This window comes from Arachis hypogaea, chromosome 4 (assembly GCF_003086295.3).
Source record: "Arachis hypogaea cultivar Tifrunner chromosome 4, arahy.Tifrunner.gnm2.J5K5, whole genome shotgun sequence".
NCBI lineage: Eukaryota > Viridiplantae > Streptophyta > Magnoliopsida > Fabales > Fabaceae > Arachis > Arachis hypogaea.
Window position 1 is genome coordinate 110,400,288 of NC_092039.1, and position 22,158 is coordinate 110,422,445.

General features: G+C 39.9%; 2 protein-coding genes across 4 annotated transcripts; one reads left to right on the forward strand and one right to left on the reverse strand.

Annotated features, from left to right (window-relative positions):
- Nucleotides 1-364: 364 nt before the first annotated feature.
- Nucleotides 365-8,488, forward strand: LOC112797242 (uncharacterized). 3 transcript variants are annotated; one of them, XM_025840067.3, is made up of 22 exons: nucleotides 365-661; nucleotides 961-1,603; nucleotides 2,263-2,322; nucleotides 2,414-2,476; nucleotides 2,548-2,610; nucleotides 2,693-2,818; nucleotides 2,902-2,964; nucleotides 3,045-3,107; nucleotides 3,196-3,258; nucleotides 3,372-3,434; nucleotides 3,518-3,580; nucleotides 3,696-3,758; nucleotides 3,839-3,901; nucleotides 4,217-4,279; nucleotides 4,368-4,457; nucleotides 4,564-4,626; nucleotides 4,731-4,793; nucleotides 4,888-4,950; nucleotides 6,281-6,340; nucleotides 6,757-6,894; nucleotides 7,448-7,546; nucleotides 7,705-8,488. In XM_025840067.3, exons 2-22 carry the CDS (start codon nucleotides 1,004-1,006, stop codon nucleotides 8,167-8,169), a joined length of 2,457 nt encoding a protein of 818 aa, XP_025695852.1. In that variant the 5' UTR covers nucleotides 365-661; nucleotides 961-1,003; the 3' UTR covers nucleotides 8,170-8,488. The 3 variants fall into 3 exon arrangements, with proteins under 3 accessions (XP_025695852.1, XP_029153775.1, XP_025695854.1); XM_025840069.3 differs by having other exon boundaries at nucleotides 440-661; nucleotides 961-1,592; XM_029297942.2 differs by lacking the exon at nucleotides 3,839-3,901.
- A 128-nt stretch (nucleotides 8,489-8,616) lies between these two features.
- LOC112797243 (probable inactive receptor kinase At5g58300) lies at nucleotides 8,617-11,937 on the reverse strand. Its single transcript, XM_025840070.3, has 3 exons — nucleotides 11,715-11,937; nucleotides 10,215-11,548; nucleotides 8,617-9,510 (listed from the first exon to the last, which is right to left on the reverse strand). Exons 2-3 carry the CDS (start codon nucleotides 11,512-11,514, stop codon nucleotides 8,882-8,884), a joined length of 1,929 nt encoding a protein of 642 aa, XP_025695855.1. The 5' UTR covers nucleotides 11,515-11,548; nucleotides 11,715-11,937; the 3' UTR covers nucleotides 8,617-8,881.
- Nucleotides 11,938-22,158: the final 10,221 nt, after the last annotated feature.

The window sequence follows — 22,158 nt, forward strand, 5'->3', positions numbered from 1 at the left end:
TGACAAAATTAGTTTCAGTATAATAATAATAATAATAATAATAATAATAATAATAATAATAATAATAATAATAATAATTACTCATTTATATAAGAATGATTTACCTGAAAAATTATAGAACTTTTATAGATTTTTATGTGTTTATTAAATAATGAGAAGACTGATTCATCTAAAATTTTTAATAAAATCTAATATGAAATTGAAAAACAAAATAAAAAAAATAAATTAGTTTGATGATTAAAAATAAAGCATCGAACTATTTGTTTTTCTTATTAGATTGAAGTGTACAAGGTAAACGACAAATGGGAGGTTTCATTGCCGTTGGATTTTTCTAGTTGAAGGACGAAACGCAAGATATCGTTACGTTGCAAAATCGGAAAGCGCTCTCAGAAAAAAACACAGTGAAACGCTAAAAACGCGCGTGCACACGACACCATGCACACCAAAACGCAACGCATTGCACAACACACAAAAGCATAAGCCCTATCCTTCGGAAAATTTCAATTACATTACACAATTGTTTCTCACTGAACCCACGAATCGTTGTTACTTTGCAAATTCAACGCGAGTTTTGCACATTACGCTAACTCAACAACACTTTCTCTGTTTTGTTCCCTCCCTTTCCAATTTGATCCCAATTTGGCTCCTCCCATTTCCACATGTAAGCCATTTCTCTCTATTCGTTGGTTGTTTTTGAGTTTTTAGTTTTGTTTTTCGCTGAGTTGTTAACTTTTCCATTGTAGATTCTGTTCGCTCTTGTTAGATATTATTCTGATGAATTGTGATAGAATGTGGAATCTGTCTTGGATCCTGAACTTGGCACTTATTCCAATTAAATTGAGTTTTATATCTGGGTTTACTAGAAACTAGCTTTTTATCACTTGTGGTGCCAACATTTGGGTTCTGAACCTGAAAGTTGTATTATTTATTTGTTTATTTTTTTTGTTTAAATTTTTGAAGAGGTGCATATTAGAAGTTGGAATAGAGAATTTGAGCTGGTTAGATGGAGGATGACAAGAGAAAGAAGAAAAACAGGAAGAAAAAGAACAAGCAAGGTAAGAATGTGGACAATGGAGTAGGAGATAAAGAAACTAAGATTGAGCAACTGGATGCTGCCGCAGGTGAGAAAATTGTAATAGTTGATTCAAATGGGGTGGGAGAAACAACAATTAGGGATCAGAATCTGGTGAATACTGAAAAGGATGAGCGTGCTGGTGTAACTGATGTTGCTGGTGAACAAAGTACAAATGTGGATGGCGGAACAGCAACTAGGGACAACGATCTGGTAAATAATGGCAAGGTTGATCATCCTGATATTTCTGAGACTGCTGATGAGCGAAGTACAAATGTGTTTGGAGGAACAGCAGTTAGGGATGAGGATCTGATAAATAATGGTAATGATGAGCCTGCTCATAATTTGGCAACACTAGATGAGCCAAGTAAGAATGTGGATTGGAGAGGGGTTGAGGAAAACCCAAACCTAGATCGGATTTCGGTGAAGAATGAAGAAGATGAGGGTACTCAACACTTGGAGTCTGCAGATGGCCAAAACAGAAATATGGTCATGGATTCAAATGGACACCTGCCAAATGGTAAAGAATGTGTAAGTTTTCTTTCAGTCAATTCAGATTTTTACATATGTTTTGAGGTTTTATGCTCACTGTTCAAGTGTGATATGTATATTTTGTAATGGTTCATTTTTCCATGAAAGGAATCCATGCTATTGTTGCCATCTCTTGTTGAAAAATATAACTTTAGTTTCAACCTGGTATTTCCTGATTCAGCTTTTTAATAGTGTTTCTAGGCATGTGCAGCTTTCCATACAAGCTGTAAATGGCAAAGATCCTATAATGTCTCACTGTCGAGCACACTGAGTAACCTTGTCCTCATTAAATTGTATAGTTACATGCCATGTAATTTGTTTTCCTATTGATAAAGGTGATTTAACTCAACGCTATTGCTCTTGGAGCGATTATGATTGAACTATTAATGCTCACATAAACAATATCAATCATGAAAACACAAAACACCCAATCATGAAACAGGACCCACTCTTTCCTTTTTTCAGCATTTTTTAACGTGATACTTATTCTTTCAATAAAAAATAATTATGGACTGGTTGTATAACTGCTCATATAAAGTTGGATCTCCCTTTTCTCTGTCTGTTTCATACATACTAGCTTCAAATCTGTATAACGTGAGTGCTTTTAGACATGAGCTTATTGGGTTATTGCCAAATAATTGAAACTACCATTTTGACAGGCCACCTCAGAAGAGGTATTTAAACTGGGAAATGAAAATGATATGCTCAAACAGAATTTGGTAAGATGTTACTAGAGTGTTATTTTCCATATATGCAGTGGTTTCTGTTACAGGTTCAGATATTTATTATGTATGGCTTGTATTTCCACAGGCCATTTCAGAAGAGACAATCAGGAAGCTGAAAGATGAGAACGATGTGCTAATTCAGAAAGAGGTAACATTTCACCTGAGAAATTTATTTCCTATGTTGACATTTTATAACATGTATATTGCATCCCTCTACAGACCATATTAGGTGATAGAATAAGGAAATTACAAGAGGAAAATGATATACAGATTGAGAAAGAGGTAAACTTTTTATCTGGGAAACACCTGTTGTTCGTTTTATTGTTTCAATAGACTATGACATAGACAGTGTATCACTTCATAGGCCATGTCAGAAGAGACGATCAGGAATTTGAAGGAAGTAAATGATACACATATTACACTACAGATCACATTAGAAGATACAATAAGGAAACTAAAAGAAGAAAATGATATACACAATCAGAAAGTGGTAAAATTTTTCTGGGAACTATCTTTCTTTATTTTTATTATGTTTCAAAGTATTATGACATGAGCAGTGGTATCACTCCACAGGTCATGTTAGAAGGGACAATCAGGGAATTAAATAAAAAAATTGATATGCATATTCGAAAAGAGGTAATATTTAATTTGAGAAATGTCTATTCTCTGTTTTATTATATCTCAATTATTTTATGACACAGTGTATCATTCCACAGGCCAAGTCAGAAGAGACCATCAAGAGATTAAAAGCAGAAAAAGATATGTCCTTTCAGAAAGTGGTAATATTTTGTACAAGAGTTAATCTATCCAGTGTTATTGTGCTTGTGTTTCAACTTTTAATAACAAGTATAGCCTGCCATTCCATAGGGCATGATGGAAGAGACAATTAGAAAATTGAATTCTGGAAATGACATCCATATGCAAAAAAAGGTAGTTTATTTTAATGTCATCTAAAGATCTGAGTGACATATGTTAAATTGTTAACTATTAAATATTTATCTTGCAATTTCTTTGAAGTTTTAACACAGTCTATCTTTCCACAGATTGAATTAGAAGATACTATTAGAAAATTAAAGGAACAACAGTATATGCATATGCAGAATGAGGTAACACTTTATCTATAAATAGCTTGCCTAGGTTTGCGCCTTTTTGTTTCAATGTTTTATGATATGTAGAGATCATTCCACAGGCTATGTCAGAAGCTACAATTAGAAAATTAAAAGAAGAAAACGATATGCACTTGCAGATGGAGGTAACATCTTCCAAATTTTAAAGGCATATATTTTCATTCTTTCTTTATATGTTTATCCTGCTTTTTAGCCTATCCAATCTATTTCTCTTAATATGTGTACCCTGTTTTCAATCAGGCCATATCAAAAGATACAATAAGAAAATTGAAGGAAGAAAATGATTTGCATATTCAAAAAGCGGTAAGTTACTTAAAAATGCAGCTTAGAGATTTTCTCAAGTATTCAAGTGTTTAAATCACAAACATTTTGATAATCTACAGACCATATCAGAGGATGCAATTAAAAAATTGAAAGAAGAATGTGATAAACACATTCAGAAAGAGGTAATATATTTGAGTTTTGTCAGAGAATGTTTAATATATGAGTATATATTATTGTGGCTTCATGTTTACCTTCTCAATAAGCTATCTTGAAAGAAATTTAAGAAAAATAGCTAAAACTAGGCTTGCTTTCTACTTATGTAAATAAATTGCTTGTTTTTTTTATCATTTATTCGCTTCCCTTTCTGCACAGGTTTTGAATTTGAATTTACGGTTTAATGACTGTCTGGATAGCTCTCTTCTCTTATTTGAATATTATTATTATTCTTATATATGTGTTTGGCTATTGACTGGCATGATTAACCTGATCCCCTGCAGGCTAGTTTGGAAATGAGAATTGCACAATTACAGAGTGAGAATAGTTCCATACTTGAAAAAGAGGTGAAAGACTTAGTATTGTGTCCTTTTCGGAGTGTTGAGTCTGTGAAGTTATTAAGATTTTTCATATTTAATTTTGTATTGTATTCAGGCTGGATTGGTGGAAAAGGCCACTCAGGTAGCCTTGGAAGAGACTATCAATAAATTAAAATGTGACAATGAATTCCACACACAAAAACAGGTGAATCAATTTGAGTGAACAATTTTGACTAATATTTGGAATATTTTTCTTATATGTGTTGCGCTACTGATTGCTGGCCTGGCATGCCTAACTGGATCACCTGCAGGTTGGTTTGGAAATGAGAATTGCACAATTAGAGAGTGAGAAGAGTTCCATGCTTCAAAAAGAGGTGAATGGCTTGAGAATTATTTTTCACTTCCAAAACTTGGGAGCATCGAATTTTAAGAACTAGTTGTTAGATAATTCATTTCCTGTATTGTTTTCACATTTCAGGTTGGATTGGTGGAAGAAACCAAGCAGTTGCTGAGTGAAAAAGAAATTTTGAGCCTTAAAGTGGTACAAATTGCTCCATCAACTTTGTCATTTCCTGCTCTTATTTTTTTAATGGAAGTTGGCTGAAGGTCTAACTCTGACATACCTTTTTCCACAGGAGAGTTTACTGGAAAAAATTAATCTTCTTGAGAGTGATTTGAGTTCCTTTGTTGAGAATGAGGTAACAGCAAGATTATTCTCCCAAGTATTATTGCATTGAAATTAGCATTGCTAATGACTTGGGCTTTCTTATGTTAAATTAGTTTTTTAAATTATCTTAGCATCATGAGTAGGTTGCTGATCTTTATATGCTAATGAATGACATCTATTAGCATTAATTCTGTGTCAGGCAATGAAATTAGTTACTGTTAAGGCACTTCATCATGTTAAATGTATAGGGTTATGTTATAATAATATTTTAAAAACTGTTTCACAATTGTTTTCCCTTGGTAGAAACTACTATTGTACTTATAAAGTGATAGTTTTTATATAATAGGGTCAACAATTGGCCAGCAAACTCATCTTACATGTGATATTCAGTGCTCTGGCATCCTTATCGTGCTGTTACTTGTTATAAAGAAACAGATAGAAACCGTAGAGAACAAACAAAAGAAAATGATGATTGTATTTCTCGCTACCTCTTCCTAATATTAAAGATTCAGTAAAGAGGAATTTGGAAGAAAAGTAAGGGGGAAAAAGGCAATAGGAGAAAGTAAAAATGCAGAGCACCATGGAGCAGCTCTATTCTCCCAATTCCCAGTCAAAATTACAGTCTACTCTGCCACACTCTCATATCCCTATAAATATCCCGCTTCCCCTCAAAACAGTTTTGCTCATTTACCGCATCATCACATTCCTCATGCACCTATTGGCCAGCTCAGCAGTTAGGCTGCGTTTGTTTCTGAGAACAGGACAAGACAAGACACTAAGAACAAGATATAAGGGACAGAGACACAAAATTTTGTTTTCTTGTATTCTGTTTGGTGATAAACTAGAACAAATTATGAAAATCCAATTTATTCTTATATTTTTTCATTAAAAAAATTTGAGATGAAAGATATAATAATAAAAAATATAATTATGAAAAATTAACATGAAAGAAAAAATGAAAAATAAGTTATGTCCCCATGTTCTTCCTGTCAGGATGGACACAAAATACACTAGTTCAGTGTCTCTGCACACACTGTTTCTGTCTATGTCTCTTCTGTCAAACACGATTTTGTGTCTCTATGTCCCTGTGTTAGTGTCCTGTCTCTGTAAACAAACGTAGCTTTAGTTATCAACACACCCATCCCTGTAAATACCCTTGAATCTGTTTCTTTAAACTTTAATTCCATTAGGAGCTCTGTCCTTAACAGAAATACTTGTTTAGTTAAAATTTTCAGAACAGAAATTATGTTTACCTCTGACCTTTATATGATGTCATCCTAATCCATACAATTGTGCTAAATTCTATTTATTGTGATTTGTGAATGACACTTAGCGGAGGAAGTCATGTGTTTTGTTTGCAGAAATCAACTAAAGAAGATATTTCAAACCTGAATGGAAAGATTACCATGTTCCAAGGACAGGTATGTACTGTACCTTATGCACATATCTGAATATTTCTTGTTGAATAACCTAGTGAACAAGTATTGTACTAGTATTAGTGATTATTGTTTTTAGGAATTCTTATCATTATTTTTTGGGAGTTGTGTAGCTCAATTGAGACATTAGCTTGTAGTATAACTATAGAGTGAGCTGCCCTTGCAAGTGAGCCGATTTGCTAAAGCTCTTTAGCCTCTGTTCCAAAATGAATTTATTGACTTTGAATTTGGATGGGTATGAGAAAATTAAAAACATGCATATGTATATTGATTATATTCAGATTAAAAAAATTTGCGAAGCTAATAGTGATAATAATATTAATATGGTTTAGGGTTTGGTCATGTACATTTTATAAAAGTGTGTTAATTCTGATATGGAAATTAAAAACAAAGTTTGGCAGGTGGCTGAGTTGGAACATTTCAAGAACAATCTTTTGCTAGAAAATCGGCAACTGAGGGAAGATGTCTCAAGTCTTCAAACAACAATTCAGAACCTTGAAAACAGCTCATCTTTCCGCTCAGCTGATGCATCTGTAAAGGTTTATTTTTTGTCTAGTTTCTTGGATATACTATACAATACTATACAAGTTTTATGGGCCTTAATTACTTTCCAAAAGGAGGAGAGGATCACTGATACTTGTATGCATCAGAATTGATCTTTAATGTTTTAATATTTGATACTTAAAAATCTACTTGAGACTGCTGTCTAATGGTCGATGACGGCCTATATTCAAATGATATAGCGCACGAATGGTTATGGCTGTGTTTGGTAAGTGTTTCAGTACCAAAAGACATTGAAACTAAGATAAGGCAAAAGTAGTCTTTGTTCTCGTTCCCGGTTCTAGGACAAAAATTAAGCAAATTTTGTTCAAGGACAGATATTTTTCTTTTTTTTTTATATATATTTCCTTAAAACAAGTGTGTCTCCCAATGTTTATGCATTTCTGTCCTTAAGGTAGTTACCAACTTGCCAAATGGGGCCATATAGACCTATCAACTGTGGGAACTTTGTGGTTCAAGTTGGGGGAGGAGGGAAACTCCTCAATTGCTTGGCTATTTATGTCTGATTATATTTAGCTTAATGGTGGACAGGAAAGTGCTTCTGAAAATGAGGACTTGAAGTCTCAAATTGAAGCAGCTTGTACGTTGGTGGAGAAATTGGTGCTGGAGAATGCGGAACTTGTTGAGAATGTAATGTGCCTTGTTCTTTTTGGATTTTTTAAGAGAGCATTGCCGATGACTTACTAGAAGATTCGGTTTAATAGTAGTATGGTTTAATAGTAGTATATTAGATTGATCGGATAAGATGTAGATACTAATGCATTCTTTGTCCATTGTTTTTTTCTCAGATTAACATGTTGTATGTTGAGCTGGATCGACGCAATGCAGAAGTTGGACTTTCTGGAGGAGCTGGACCTGATTCAATTAATGTGTTTCCTCATTCTGATGGGGTGGCTTCTGATATAACCGAATCTGCAGAGATTAAGTCTGTATCAGCTCAGGAGTCAGGTTCATTGCAAGAGGCATCAGTGAGGAATGATCGTGATTATATCGACGGCGAGCAAGCTGTTGGGTTAACTCCGAACTCATCATCGTTATCTGATGACACCGGAGAAATTGTGCAGATCCCATTGGATGACAATGAAGTACGTGAAGTGGAACCGCAGGATGCTGAAATTGTGGAACAGGATAGTGTGCCACTAATGGATGCTCCCCTTATTGGCGCACCGTTTCGACTGATATCATTTGTTGCTAAGTATGTTAGTGGTGAGGATTTGGTTAACCAAAACTCTTCAAACACCACCATTCATTGAATTTCTAACACTGGGTGAAGCAGGCAGTATACTTATTCTTTTTGGTCTTGAATAGGCATTAACATCACATTAGGCAGAAAATACTAATAGGTTTGGCCTAAATTGGGGGCCATTTTAATATGTGTGACAAATTTTTTGAACATTTAGAAATATGTTACAGGGGAAGAGTATATTTATATCTTTATGTTGTGTATTCATGCTTCAGCATGGCATCATGAATAAGACAATAGTACTTGTGATGATGACTGTGCTGTAATTCCTCAACTCTTGTGATGAATTGATGATTAGGTTTTTGAATACATTGCAATATTTTATTCCACTTTTATTGTCATTGATGAACCGATTTCCAACAGAAAACAATAGTATCTTCTCCAGGTTTAACTAAGATAGGAAGATAATTTTTTTATTTTAATAGATGCTAATTCACTAAATCACAGAACTTCCAGGTTTTATCTTGACAATAGATTTTGATATATTATTTAAATATGGTATAAGACATTACACTAAAGCAATCATGAGAAGATAAAAGAAAATGGTAAGAATGAATCAAAACAAATAATAATGAAGAAAGAAATGGGGAGATGCCCAAACATACAAGTAATTTTCTAACTTCACTATTTGTTTTAGTTCATTTGTTGCTATAAGCATTAGGAAAGTATCTAGGTAATTTATGCAAACCTCCTAAACATAATGCCATGTGACCATTATATATTCAGTAGTATGGAATGAAATCATGAGTTCCCTTGAACTTGTCTGATAATGATGTCTGGTTCTCAGAATAGGATCCTATGATTTCTTCAATAACCCTTACAACTTCCTCCATTGAGGGTCTTGTGTCAGGAACCATTGCAACACATGCCATTGAAAGTTGCAGCATTTGCACCAATTCTTCCTCAATATTTGGATACCTCATTAGCTCAAGATCAAACACTTCAGCAGTCCATTCCTCTCTAACAACAGATTGAACCCACCTCGGAAGATCAACCGGATCATCATGTCCTGAATACTGAATCGGTGTTTTGCCGGTCAACATCTCAAGAAGGAGAACCCCAAAGCTGTACACATCAGATTTTTGTGTGGATTTTTGGGTCTCAATAACCTCGGGGGCTCGATATCCAGGACTCCTAAAGGAGCCTGAGAAACTCGCTAGAGGAGCTAAGCCGAAATCCGATATGCAGCCTTGTAGATCACCTAAGAGTAGCACATTACATGATTTTATATTGCCATGGACAAATTTCCTTCCACTTGCAGAATGAATATGAGCAACACCCTTAGCAGCTCCAAGCATTATCTTCAATCTGGTGTCCCAATCTAGTGGAGTTCTTCCAGTTTCCCTTGTTCCTATCATAGTTTTTAACAAGGTTTAGGTGAAAAAGGCATAACCAGCAAAATAGAAATGTATGTTAAAAATAGTAAGAATTAAAAAGATATAGTAAGAATCCTTGACAACAGTCATGGTAGTTGTTTGGTTGAATGAAGTGCTATGAAAAACTTACTCATCCAAATATTAATAATCATGACATATCATTCTGGCAACTAAAATTCTGTCTGACTCAAGTTCTTAAAAAAAATAATTCTAGTGAGTTACATATCCATTATTACCAATAAAACCTGAATTTTTTATAGTTGTCTTTTAATGTAGCCATTAAAATTTAAATCTTTTTAATGCTAATATCTTGTAACGATAAAATTAGTCATAAAAAATAATAAATGATAGAATAACTCATTTTTTGTGTACTCACCTGAGACTCATCACTTTATTGACAAAGAATAAGTGACTCACTTACCATATGTTGAATTTCATGTAGTTACACAAAAATGAATCATGCAAAAAATTTAAGAAAAAGAAAAAGCTATGTAAACCATAATGGAACCTTATTAAGAATATGAAATCAAAAGGAAAGCTATGATATTGTATTTTCAAGTGATTACACAAAAAATGAGTCATGCAAACATTTAAGAAAAGAAAAAGTTATGTAAAATTTTCATCATTAAACCTTATGAATATGAAATCAAAAGAAAAGTTCATAATAACATTAAATTACCATGCAATAACTTGGAAAAGCTTCCAAATGGTAGGTAATCATAAACCACTAGCTTCTCATCCTTGGAATAATAGTAAGCACTAAATGGAACAACATTTGGATGCTGATCAAGCTTTTGCACAGTTTCCATTTGCTGTTCAAATTCTCTCTTCCCAATTGCAACTTCCTTCAGCCTCTTAACAACAACTACTGTCCCTTCTTCCAAGACTGCCTTATAAGTTGTTCCACAACTTCCCTTACCAAGAACTTCAGCTGAAGCTCTTAACAAATCCTCAAGATCAAAGTTATAAGAACACCCTCCGAAAAATACCAACTTGTTCTTCTCAGGTTCTTGCACACCACTCCCAAAATCCTCCCTAAGATTCTCACCAAGTTTACTTGCTTTTGGTGCCTCATTTTGTTCACCAACTCTCTTCTTAAGAAAATACAACACCAACATCAAAACTAGTAGAAAAAGTAGTCCGAAACCTCCCAAGGCGGCAGCGACCACCACCCCAAGAATTGGCCTCTTCTTGGAAACATCACTTGAATTTTGAGATACTATTAGTGGAGACAACATTGGACTACTAAGAGGACTTGATGAGGAACATTGTTTTGTCAAAGGTGGTCCACATAGCATCAAATTCCCATCAAATGATGAAGATTGAAACCTATGAAATGCTAAAGGAATTGAACCATTAAGGTTGTTAAAGCTCAAATCCAAATCCTTAAGGCTAGGAAGGGTTACATTAGGAATAGGCCCTATAAGTGAATTGTTCTTGAGGAACAAACCAGTTAGATTAGTCAAATTTTGGATTGAGTTTGAAATTTGTCCTGTGAAAGAGTTATGTGACAAATCAAGAAGCACAAGCCTAGGTGGAAGAAAATTTGGAAATTCACCTGAGAAATTGTTATGTTGAAGATATAGAAACCTTAGGGAATGAAGGGCAAGAATGTCATTTGGGATTTTGCCACTCAATGTGTTAGACCTTAGACTAAGACTTGTGAGGCCATTGAGCTTACCAATTGTGTTTGGTGGCAGAGAACCTCTCAAACCAACACCTGGTAGCCTCAGTGAAATTACATTTGTGCCCTTGGGATTGCAGGTAACTCCATTCCATGAATTGCACATTGAAGTGTTCATGTTCCAATTCACCTTTTTGCCATGGTGAAATGCTGATGCAAAATCAAGGAGTGCTTGCTTTTCTGAATGTAGATCAGATATTGTAGTTTGAGGGAAGAGAAGAAGAACAAGAACAAGAATCTGAATCAGAAGCAGAAAATCTTGTTCTATGAAGATGTTTGAATGTTGTAGCATCATCAAGTTCAGTGACTCCACCACTTGGTTAATTTCCCTAACAATGTGAGATTCAAAAACATTAGCACATTGATCAAATTCAAACTCATATGAAGTAAAATGTAACCATGAATTCAAAGCTATAACAACAGATTGAACACATTACATATATTTGTTCTGCAATTTATATACAATATATATTGATACAAAGAAAATGAACTTACTTAAAATGAAGTTGGAAAGAAGAATAATATATTTGAAGACAGTTAGAATGCAGTAACAAGAAACAGTGCTGAGAAATGAAAACCTTTTTAAAAAATAATAACAATTTAAAAGGAAAATCAAGTTTGGAAGTTGGAAGTTGGAAGTGGGAGCAGAAGAGGAAGAGTCACAGAATGGACTTTGAGGGAATGTTAAGTGATATGGAAATTAAATAAATAATGTCATTTGGACTTTGGAGAAAGCAATGCCTTTTATTATTATTATTATTATTATTATTATTATTATTATTATTTCTAACTTTTTTTTACTGATTTTTTGTGCACATAGTATTTTTTATTATTTATTATTTTGTTAAGGCATTGTTTGGTTGGCTAATTTTTTTTATATTGTTTAAATATATGTGTAATACATTATTATTGGAAGATTGGGTGTTTTTTTTTGATATGGTGTTTTATTCAAATCGGACGGTCCGATTTGTTTGAAGAGAAAAATAAATTACAAATCGGAGGATCCGATTTGTTTGGAGAAAAAAATAAACTACAAATCGAAGGGTCCGTTTTGTATTTTGTATTTTTTTTATTTTTTAAAATAAAAATCAAACGGTCCGATTTCAACATTAAAATTTTTTTTTTCGAATTCACAAATCGGACCGTCCGATTTGTGATTGTTTGTTTGAAAAAAAAAAATAAAACAAACAAATAGGTGCATCTGATTTGTACATCCCATATCAATGTGAAACACACTTCTGTTCACAGCTTCTTGTTATACACTTCTCTCTCCCACATAAAAAATAACAAGCGTTGTTGGGTTAGGTTGTCCATTGGTGGTGGTGAGAGCAAATCTTTAACGGCATTATTATTTACTTCATGAACACGCCAAAAATGCCTCACACATACACAACGTAGATACTTAGATACATAGGAAGAAAAGGTTATTAATAAAAAGGGTACTACAATAGTATAGTACTATTTATTTTCTAATTTATTATCTTATGCTATAGTTTTTTATATGAATAGTGTTTAGCTTTTGGTTTTCTTGTTTATGATTTGGGAGGCACACATTCAACGTTTATAAACTCAGCTTCAAGTTCAAGCCTTCTTCATATTTATTCGGCCACCCTAGCTAGCTATTTGTTAAGTGCATAGCTTTTTTTTTTTTTTTGGGGGGGGGGGGGGGTAACTTAAGCGCATAGTTATTAATGTTACCAATGATGTTACGACGAATTAAAAGATTTTATTGCATAAATATGATTCATTGATTAATATATTTACTAGATTAAAAAAGGCTAAACTACAAAAATATATTTAAATTTTTTTTTATAAAAACATTCTTAAATTTTGCTATCAAAAAATAATATTTTAAATTATTTAAAACATGACAAAAATATACATTCTTAAATTAAAATGTTTTACGTTAACAAAAAATAGTATGCAGTAAATAAAGTTTTTTAGGTGACAAATGAGAGTTAGACGTTAACAAATGAGTCACAATATATTTTTTTATTGTCACAATATATTTTTTTATTGGCGAAATATATCTTTGATCACAGTTGAGTATTTTTTTAACGTTTTTTAAATTATTTAAATTATTTGAAGGTATTTTTATCAATAATTTTTAAAAATATTTTTGTCAATACTAAAATAATTTGAGTGCATCTTTTGTGGTTTACCTATTAAAATAAAGCTTCAATTATTAGTAGTTAGAAAAACTCTTTGTTACAATGATACACATTATCGTTGATAATAGCTCATAATTAATTAGTTTTATAGTAATTAATAACTACTAGTAATTGAATTATACTAAAAGTAGTTTAGTATACCGAAAAATATCACTAATGCTAAAAATAATTTAAAATATCTATAATGTAAAATTATTTTATGTTCGATAAGTCATGTACTGGATGATTTGGGATGATCCTTGTGTGAATAGGTGGGACGTAGCCTGGAATGGGTCGCGGGGGTGAGACGAGGAACCGACGTTCCGAGATTTCGAAAAGAGAGGGGAGGTGTCACCTGCAATGACACTCCGACGCTCAAGTCAATTGAGTGTGCAGGCAAGAAAAGGGGGGTAAGGTAGAGTGTGACGTACCTTGGGGGAAGGGCAGGTCCTTCCCCATTTATACCGTGTCAGAGGTGGGCCCTTCAAGGACAGGCCCACTTTTCTCGAAACTTCCTCACAACTGTAGCGGAGAGCTGTCGAGGATGCGTGTTCGGGTCGCGTAGCGAGCGGTACGTGCCCGACCGTTCGGGTCGGGTCGTCATGGGGTCAGTTCGACCCACGAGTGGCTTGGGCCGGGCCGTAACAGTGCCCCCAACGCGCCGGCAAATAGCCGCACAAGCTGTTAGTGGCGTGTTATCTTTTTGCTCGTTGTCGTCGGGTCGGTCGCTCGTGGAGGGAACGCGCCTCCTGTGTGCGTGCCCATTCGTTGTTGGGACGATCATCCGTCGTCTCGTACCTCGCGCAGGGCATTAAATGCTCATAATGGGTTGGAAAATCCTGTACGCAAAAACCATTTTGTCCCCAGGCCTTTCACGCTCCCTTTTCAACAGTTTTAAACAGTTTTGCATGGGTTCTCCCTTCTCATTCTTGCTCTTCCCACATATTCCTTCTGCATTCCCTATCGTCAAAGACTTGTTCCAGAATTCCTGTGCGTTCCTTTCTCTTCCAAGTTCTTGCAATCAGTCCAGGTAACCATCGATCCTTTTTCTTCTCTTTAATGTCTCTTTGCATGTTTACTGTGCGTGGTTGCTGCTTTGTTGTTTGGTTCCTATAAAATGGATACCTCTTCAATGTCGAGTAGGTGTGCTAGGGGGGTTGCCATTCTGGAATAGGCCTTATTTGATATTGACTTCAGGCATGTTTAGTTCGGGTTGTAGGGTAGACGTAGTTTATAGGTTTTTTCCGGGTTTTCGATCTCATAGACTAATCGAGTGGTGCCCCCACTGTAGGTATGCCTCGTGTTGTCGCTCGGGCTTCAACCTCCGACGCGAGTTATGACTCGTATGCTTGGGTGGTCTCCGACCTCAGGGATTCCCCAAACCAAATGGGTGAGGAGGAGCTCACCGAGTTTCGTCAGGCCAACTATCTGTGTGGGGGTACCGACGAGGAGGCTAATTACGACGTATACGTCCCTGCTCCTCACGAGCGGCTATATGAGCTCAACTTCCATGCTCCCCGGGTCCCCGATTGGATTTGGTTCTATAAAGCCATGTTTACCCAAGTGGGAGTTCGCATTCCTCTCTCCCCCTTCCAGATGGGACTTTTAAGTCGGATTTCCATGGCGCCGTCGCAACTGCATCCGAACAGTTGGGCGTCGATTTGCTGTTTCGAGATGGTATGCAAGCATCTGGAGCTTCTGGCATCTGTTGATGTCTTCCCTTCTTCTTCAACCTTACGAACCCTTCCAAGGAGGGGAAAGCGAGGAAAGGGTTTATGTCTTTCCGATCTGCCCAGGGGCCGAGAATATTTTGTTTGTTCGAGGACTCCTACCATGGGTTCAAGGATAAATACTTTAAGGTTTGACCGGTCAAGGGTCGTCACCTCTTTTGGTTGTCATTGGAGAGAGAACGCCTCATCCCGACATATTGGAGTTTCGGGGCGGGATCCAATACTTTTATTAAAGTCACCTATAAAGGGATGTCGGCTGTAGATCGGAAGATAGCCGACGTGTTATGGGTCGTTTTCGGAAGAAACCATGTAAATCCCCACCTCCTCATGGGTAGTCGGGAGGTCGCCCGAGATTATATTCGTGAGTCGCCTATATCGTGTTTGTATTTTGCATGGTTACTTGTTGTCTTAGTATGCTGGTTACTAATTTGTTCATTTCTTGTTTACAGTGGGGATGTCTGTTGAAGTCACCGGCCTTGAGAACTTGTACAAGACTTTCTTGGAGGAAGAGGATGGTGAGGAGGCCGGAGGGCAATCAGTGGCGCCTCCTGAGGACGAGGGGACACAAATGGCGCCCACGCCTCCCGACGTAGTCATGGTGGATAAAATCGTCGATCCAATACATGGTTCCCCCGTTCTCCAGGAAGTGACGGGTACTGGGCACTCGTCTTCCATTTGTCAGGAGAAGGATGAGGAGTTGAGGGTCATCCCTACTCCCAAAAGACAAAGGTCGCAGTCTAGCCCTGAGGGGGTCCTTACCGTTATGGAAAGGAACTTTGATGCCGGGTCATTCACAGATACCCAACTGCTTCCCGGCACAGAGGAACATTTCCATGCTACCGACCTTTCGGGGCAAGCACGATGAATATATTGCACCCTCCTTCGCGGCGCGGCCATAGCTCGGAAGGCTGAGTTTGAGCTATCAGGAATGGCGTCGCTTCGTCGGAAACTTGAGACCGCTGCCTCGGCCAATAATAAGCTCAAGGCTCAAGTTGAAACACTTCAAGAGCAGCTGGCCGAGGCGGGGAATAAGCTTGAGGCTGCCGAGAAGAAGACCGCGTCTGCCGAAGAAAAGTTGAAGACTGCCGATGCTTCCGTGTCTCGTCTGACGGAGCAGAAAATGACTTTGAAGAGCCAGTTAAGTGCTGCACAAGGTCGAGTGGTCGTTTTGGAGAAAGAGCGGGATACAGCCATTGCAGCCGCTAAGACTGCTCGAGATGAGGCCGATGCATTCAAGAGGAAGTACAAGGAAGTTAGAGAGCAGGGCAAGAATGCGATTTTCATGACCGAGGAGGCTCTCAAGGCTCAAGTGAAGATTATTGCTCCCGATTTCGACATATCGGCAATTGGTGTTTTCAAGACTATCAAGGACGGCAAGGTTGTCGATATGCCGAAGAAGTGATTTCTTGTAACTTGTGTTTTTATGGGTTGTAGAACTTTTTGGTACTAAAACTTTTGCGCCTTTGTTAGTAGTTCGGTTGGTTTGCGGACACGTTTCTTTGCTTATTATGTTGCTTTCGTTTTCCGTTTGCCGGCTTATTCATTTTACCGTTATGTTGGTATTTCTTCGAAGTCGAGTTCTCTCTTTATTATGGCCGTTTGTGATGGCCTTAGCCTAGGGGGCTCCTGGGGTGATCAGTCCCGGGGCCGTATATCGTTGTGTCTTTCGGCTCGTATGGCGTGGGACTCGTTTGAGCGATGAGTTGGCCAAGGAAAGTAAACAAAAGAGAACAAAATATGGGCAAGTATAATTTAACCGGTAATCAAGCAAGTCTATAACCATAGCAAAGGTATTGTTACAAAGTAAACGACTTAGGAATAAAACCTCACCAGGTTGTCCGCATTCCATGTTTTCAGGATCTCCTTGCCATTGAGCTTTTCTAACTTGTAGGCGCCCTTGCCGATACCTCTTTAACTCTGTAGGGACCTTCCCATTTTGCCGCCAATTTTCCTTCTCCAAGGGCCGGTAAACCGATGTCGTTGCGTCTTAGGACGAGGTCGTTTTATTTAAATTCTCTTTTGAGTATTTTGGCGTTGTATCGCACGACCATTCTTTGCTTGAGTGCTGTTTCTGACAAGTGGGCCATCTCCCTTGTTTCATCCACTAAATCCTTTTCTACAGCTTCCTCTACTCCCTTCAGGAGTAGCCGCGGGCTCAGCTCACCGACCTTCACAGGTATTACTGCATCTAGCCCATACGTTAGTCGGAAAGGTGTTTCTCCCGTGGATGACTGCTCGGTTGTCCGGTAGGACCAGAGGACCGAGGCGAGTTCATCGGCCCAAGCACCTTTTTTCTTATCAAGCCGCTTCTTTAGTCCTAGTAGGATGATCTTGTTTGCAGACTCGACCTGGCCGTTTGTCTGAGGGTGCTCTACCGAGGAGAATTTTTGTTTTACGCCTAGGCCGGCGAGGAATTCTGTGAACTTCTTGTCAGTGAACTGCGTCCCATTGTCCGAGATGACGGTTTCCGAAATGCTGAACCGGGTTATTTCTTGTCTCCGCATGAACTTCCTGCAGTTGGATGAGGATATGCTGGCCAATGGCTCGGCCTCTACCCATTTGGTGTAGTAGTCGATGGTGACTATGAGGTACTTGACCTATCCTGGACCGACTGGGAAAGGTCCCAAAAGGTCGATTCCCCATTGCGAGAAAGGTCGGGAGGACGTTAACAGGCTTAGCTCCAAAGCTGGTGCTTTGTGGAAGTTAGCGTTCTCTTGACACTTAACGCATTTCCTCACGAATTCTTTAGAATCTGCCATCATCGATGGCCAGTAATATTCTGCTCGGATTAGCTTCCTAGCTAGGACTTTGCCCCCTATATGGTGGCCACAGCATCCTTCGTGGACTTCTCTGAGCATGTAGTTCATCTGGTCGGGATGTAGGCACTTCAGCAGGGGTTGGCTGAATCCTTTTTTGAACAACTGTCCCTGAATGATAGCGTACTTGGCCGCCTCCCTTCTCAATGCTTTAGCACTTTTTTCGTCGTTGGGGAGCTTGCCGCTTTCCAAGAAGCCAGTGATGGGGTCTAACCAGGAGGGGCTTAGTCTTGACAGGTGTAGGGTAACTACTGGCTCCCTCATCATGCCATGTATAAGAGATCAGTTGCCTTCTCCCGATTTCGTGCTGGCCAACTTGGATAGGAGGTCTGCCCGTGTGTTCCTTTCTCTCGGGACGTGTTGGATCGTGACCTCCTCGAATGTTTTGCTCAATTCCTTGACTTTTTCCAAATATTTTTGTAATAGTGAGTCTCTGGCTTGGTAGCTCCCATTTACTTGCGAGGTAACGACCTATGAATCGCTGCATATCTCCAGCCTTGTCGCTCCGACTTCCTTTGCCAGGGCTAAGCCTCCTAGAAAGCTTCATATTCTGCTTGATTGTTCGAAACGGGAAACTTGAATTTGATTGACTGCTCGTACACGACCCCAGCCGAGTTCTCGAGGATGATCCCGGCGCCCCTGGACGTTTGGTTGGAGGCCCCGTCAACATGGAGCCTCCACCGTATGTTCGTTTCTTCGGTTGGATCCCCCGTTACTTCTACTAGAAAGTCTGCCATTGCTTGCGCCTTGATCGCATGTCGAGGTTCGTACCGTATGTCATATTGGGAGAGCTCGATGGACCAAGTCATCATCCTTCCCGCTAAATCGGGTTTTTTGAGCACTTGTCGAATTCCTTGGTCCGTTCTAACGACGATCTGGTGGCCTTGAAAATATTGTTTTAATCTTCAAGAAGAGGTCAGGAGCGCCAGAGCTAGCTTCTCTAGTTTGCTGTACCTCAGTTCCGCCCCTTGTAGGGCCCTGCTCACAAAATAGACTGGTTGTTGGGCCTTCTCCTCCTCTCATACCAAAACCGTCGCCAAGGCTTCCCCCGTTATGGCTAGGTACTGATATAGTGGCTCTCCAACTTTGGGCTTTCCGAGCACCGGGGGTGTTGCTAGGATTTCTTTGAAGTGTCTGAACGCTTCCTCGCATGCAGGAGTCCATTCAAATGCTATTCATTTTCTCATCAGATTGAAGAAGGGTAGGGCCTTTGCTGCCGATGCTCCGAGGAAGCGGGATAATGAGGTGAGGCGACCTGCTAGTCTCTGGATATCTTTGACACAGCCCGGACTCTTCATTTGGAGTATTGCTTGGCATTTCTCGGGATTGGCTTCCACTCCCCTTTGAGTTATCATGAATCCTAGGAACTTTCCCATGGAAAAAGCGCATTTGAGGGGGTTGAGCCTCATGCTGTGTTGTCGGAGAGATGCAAACACGCTTCCCAAGTCATTCAGGAGGTCGTCAAGCTGCGTAGTCTTTGCAAGGATATCGTCCACGTAGACTTCTACTGTCTTGCCTATGAAGCTGCCAAATATTTTGTTCATCAGCCTTTGATATGTTGCCCCTGCGTTTTTCAGGCCGAACGGCATCACCTTGTAGCAATAGATTTCCCCGGGTATTATCAATGCTGTTTTGTCCTCGTCGGGTCGGTGTATCGGTATTTGATTGTAGTCGGAGTAGGCATCCATGAAGCTCAAATACCGGTACCCCGCCGCCGCGTCGACGAGCGCATCTATGTTGGGAAGGGGAAACAGTCCTTGGGGCATGCTTTGTTGAGGTCGGAATAGTCCACGCACATTCTCCATTTGCCATTGTGCTTTTTTACCAAAACTACATTTGACAGCCAGGTCGAATAGTCTAGTTCTCGTATGAAACCTACTTCTAGGAGGCTGGCCGTCTGCCTAGCCACCTCCTCTGCTCTTTCCGGGGACATCTTCCTCCTCCTTTGGGCCACTGGACGGGCGTCCAGCTTGACGGCCAGGTGATGTGACATGACCCTGGGGTCTATGCCCGGCATATCGGCGGGTGTCCAAGCGAATAGGTCTCCATTGACCCTAATCATTTCTACTAGAGGTTCTTTCAACTCATGTGGGAGGTTTCTATTAACAAACGTGAACTTTTCCTCTGTGTCACCGACCCTGAACTTTTCCAAGTCCCCCTCTAGTTCTGGTCTTGGCTTATCGTCGACTCTGGCATCTAAGTCAGCAAGAAACACTCCATATGCTTCTTTAGACTTCTTCCTCAAGGAGAGGCTGGCGTTGTCGCAAGTGACTGCCATTTCCAGATCTCCTCTTATGGATCCTACTGATCCGTCATTAGCAACGAACTTCATAACCAGCAGCTTCGTGTTGATTACCACCTCAACATCGTTAATCGTTTTCCTCCCCAGGATGATATTGTAGGCAGTGGAGTCCCGTAGAACCACGAACATGGCCATTATTGACCTCCGTCCTTGTCCTTGTCCCACAGAGGTCGGCAGCGATATTATCCCATCTGGCTTAATGAAGTGGTCTCCTAACCCTATGACACCGTGTTGGTGAGTCATGAGGTCGGCGTCCCATAATCACAGCGCATCGAACACATTGCGGAACATAATGTTCGAGTCTGCCCCTGTGTCCACAAGGATTCGTTTGACGAGGCCGGTTCCCACCCTAGCTGTAATGACCATGGGTGGGTTCTCAGGGACCTTGTCAAACCAATGATCTTCTGGCCCGAAGGAAATGGTTGGGGACCTCTTGGAGCTTTGTGCCGGCGAGGAGGAAATCGCCAGGACTTTGGCGTCTTTCTTGTGCGCAGATCTCGATTTTGGCGCTGTGTTTTTGGCGGTCACCACGTTTAATACGGTGAGGCCGTGATCGTTGTCTTCTGGCTCTTGTCGCCATTTCGTCGATCGGGTCTTGCCCTCGTCACCGTGGTCCCTATGTCGCCTCCTCGGTTCCCTTATGAGATGGGAGAATTCAGTCAGTTTACTGTCCCTGATCGCTTGCTCCAGTGCGTCCTTCAGGTCGAAACAGTCTTGTGTTTGGTGTCCATAGCCTTTATGGTAATCACAGTAGAGACTCTTGTTTTCCCCTGTACGATCTTTCAGAGGTCAGGGTTTCGACAATATCCCCTTTTCGGCTATTTGTTGGTAAACTTCTATGATGGGGAGGGTGAGCGGGGTGTAGTTGGCGAATTTTCTGACCCGGGGAGGCGGTCTGGGCGCTCTGCTCGGGCCACCGTCTCTGACTTGCTCCTTCTGCCTTTCTCCATTACCGTGTTGCCTGGGTTGATTGTAGGAGGGCTGCCGTTTGTTGGCAGCCACAACTCGGCTGACTTCCTCATCATTTATGTATTCCTTGGCTACGGTCTAGATCTCGTGCATCATCCAGACCGGTTTGGTGGTGAGATGTTTTCAAAAATTCTCATTAAGAAGGTCGTTCGTCAGATAAAGGCTGGCCACAGAGTCGGTTAGTCCCTCGATTTCCAGGCATTCGTCGTTGAACCGATCTAGATACTTCCTGGTGGTCTCCCCGGTGCGTTGAGTCACACCGAGGAGGTTGATTGGGTGCTTTGCCTTTGCGATTCTGGTAGTGAATTGCGCCAAGAAGGCGCGGCTGATGTCCGAGAAACTGGCCACAGAACCTTGCGGGAGGCTATTGAACCACCGTATCGCCGGGCCTGCCAAGGTGACCGGGAAAGCGCGGCACCTTACCTCGTCTCCCACTCCTTCGAGGTTCATTCGAGCCTCGAAGGTCGTTAGGTGCTCCTGCGGGTCTTGCGTCCCGTCATACCTCATGTCCGTTGGTTTGTCGAAATGCTTCGGCAACCGGACCTCGAGGATGGAACGGTGGAAAGGGGTGGCGCCTATGATGACGGGTTGCCGTGTTCTCTCAGACATTTCTTCTCCGTTTTCACGGTTCCGTCGCATGACGCACGCCCGTTTTCCCCGAGCGTAGATGATCGTATCGTTTTGCCTCCTAGGGCGTTCCCGATCCTCTCGGCTACTTTCTGATTCTGATCTCGATATGGAGGTGTGCCGGGAGCAACTGCTTCGGTGGGAGGTTCTTTCCCGACTCTCGGGAGACTGAGAGTAATCAGGGTCGGAGGTCTGCTGACGATGCTTCTGGTCTGCTAGTTGGCGCTCTAGGTTCTGCACCCTGTGGCGCAGCTCCTGCATTATCCTGGCGCTGTCACTGCCAGTTTTCCCGAATGGACGCCTCTCTTGAGCTCTCGACTGCAACCCGGTTCGTCGTGGAGGGGA

What these genes read in the sequence shown, in the direction of transcription:
- LOC112797242 (XM_025840067.3), top strand. Translation starts at nt 1,004, where the DNA reads ATGGAGGATGACAAGAGAAAGAAGAAAAACAGGAAGAAAAAGAACAAG. An exon ending in ATATGCATATTCGAAAAGAG is followed by an intron (nt 2,965 to 3,044) that starts GTAATATTTAAT and finishes ATCATTCCACAG; the next exon opens with GCCAAGTCAGAAGAGACCAT. An exon ending in ATATGCACTTGCAGATGGAG is followed by an intron (nt 3,581 to 3,695) that starts GTAACATCTTCC and finishes GTTTTCAATCAG; the next exon opens with GCCATATCAAAAGATACAAT.
- LOC112797243 (XM_025840070.3), bottom strand. Translation starts at nt 11,514, where the DNA reads ATGATGCTACAACATTCAAACATCTTCATAGAACAAGATTTTCTGCTT. An exon ending in CTTTTCCAAGTTATTGCATG is followed by an intron (nt 9,511 to 10,214) that starts GTAATTTAATGT and finishes AAACTATGATAG; the next exon opens with GAACAAGGGAAACTGGAAGA.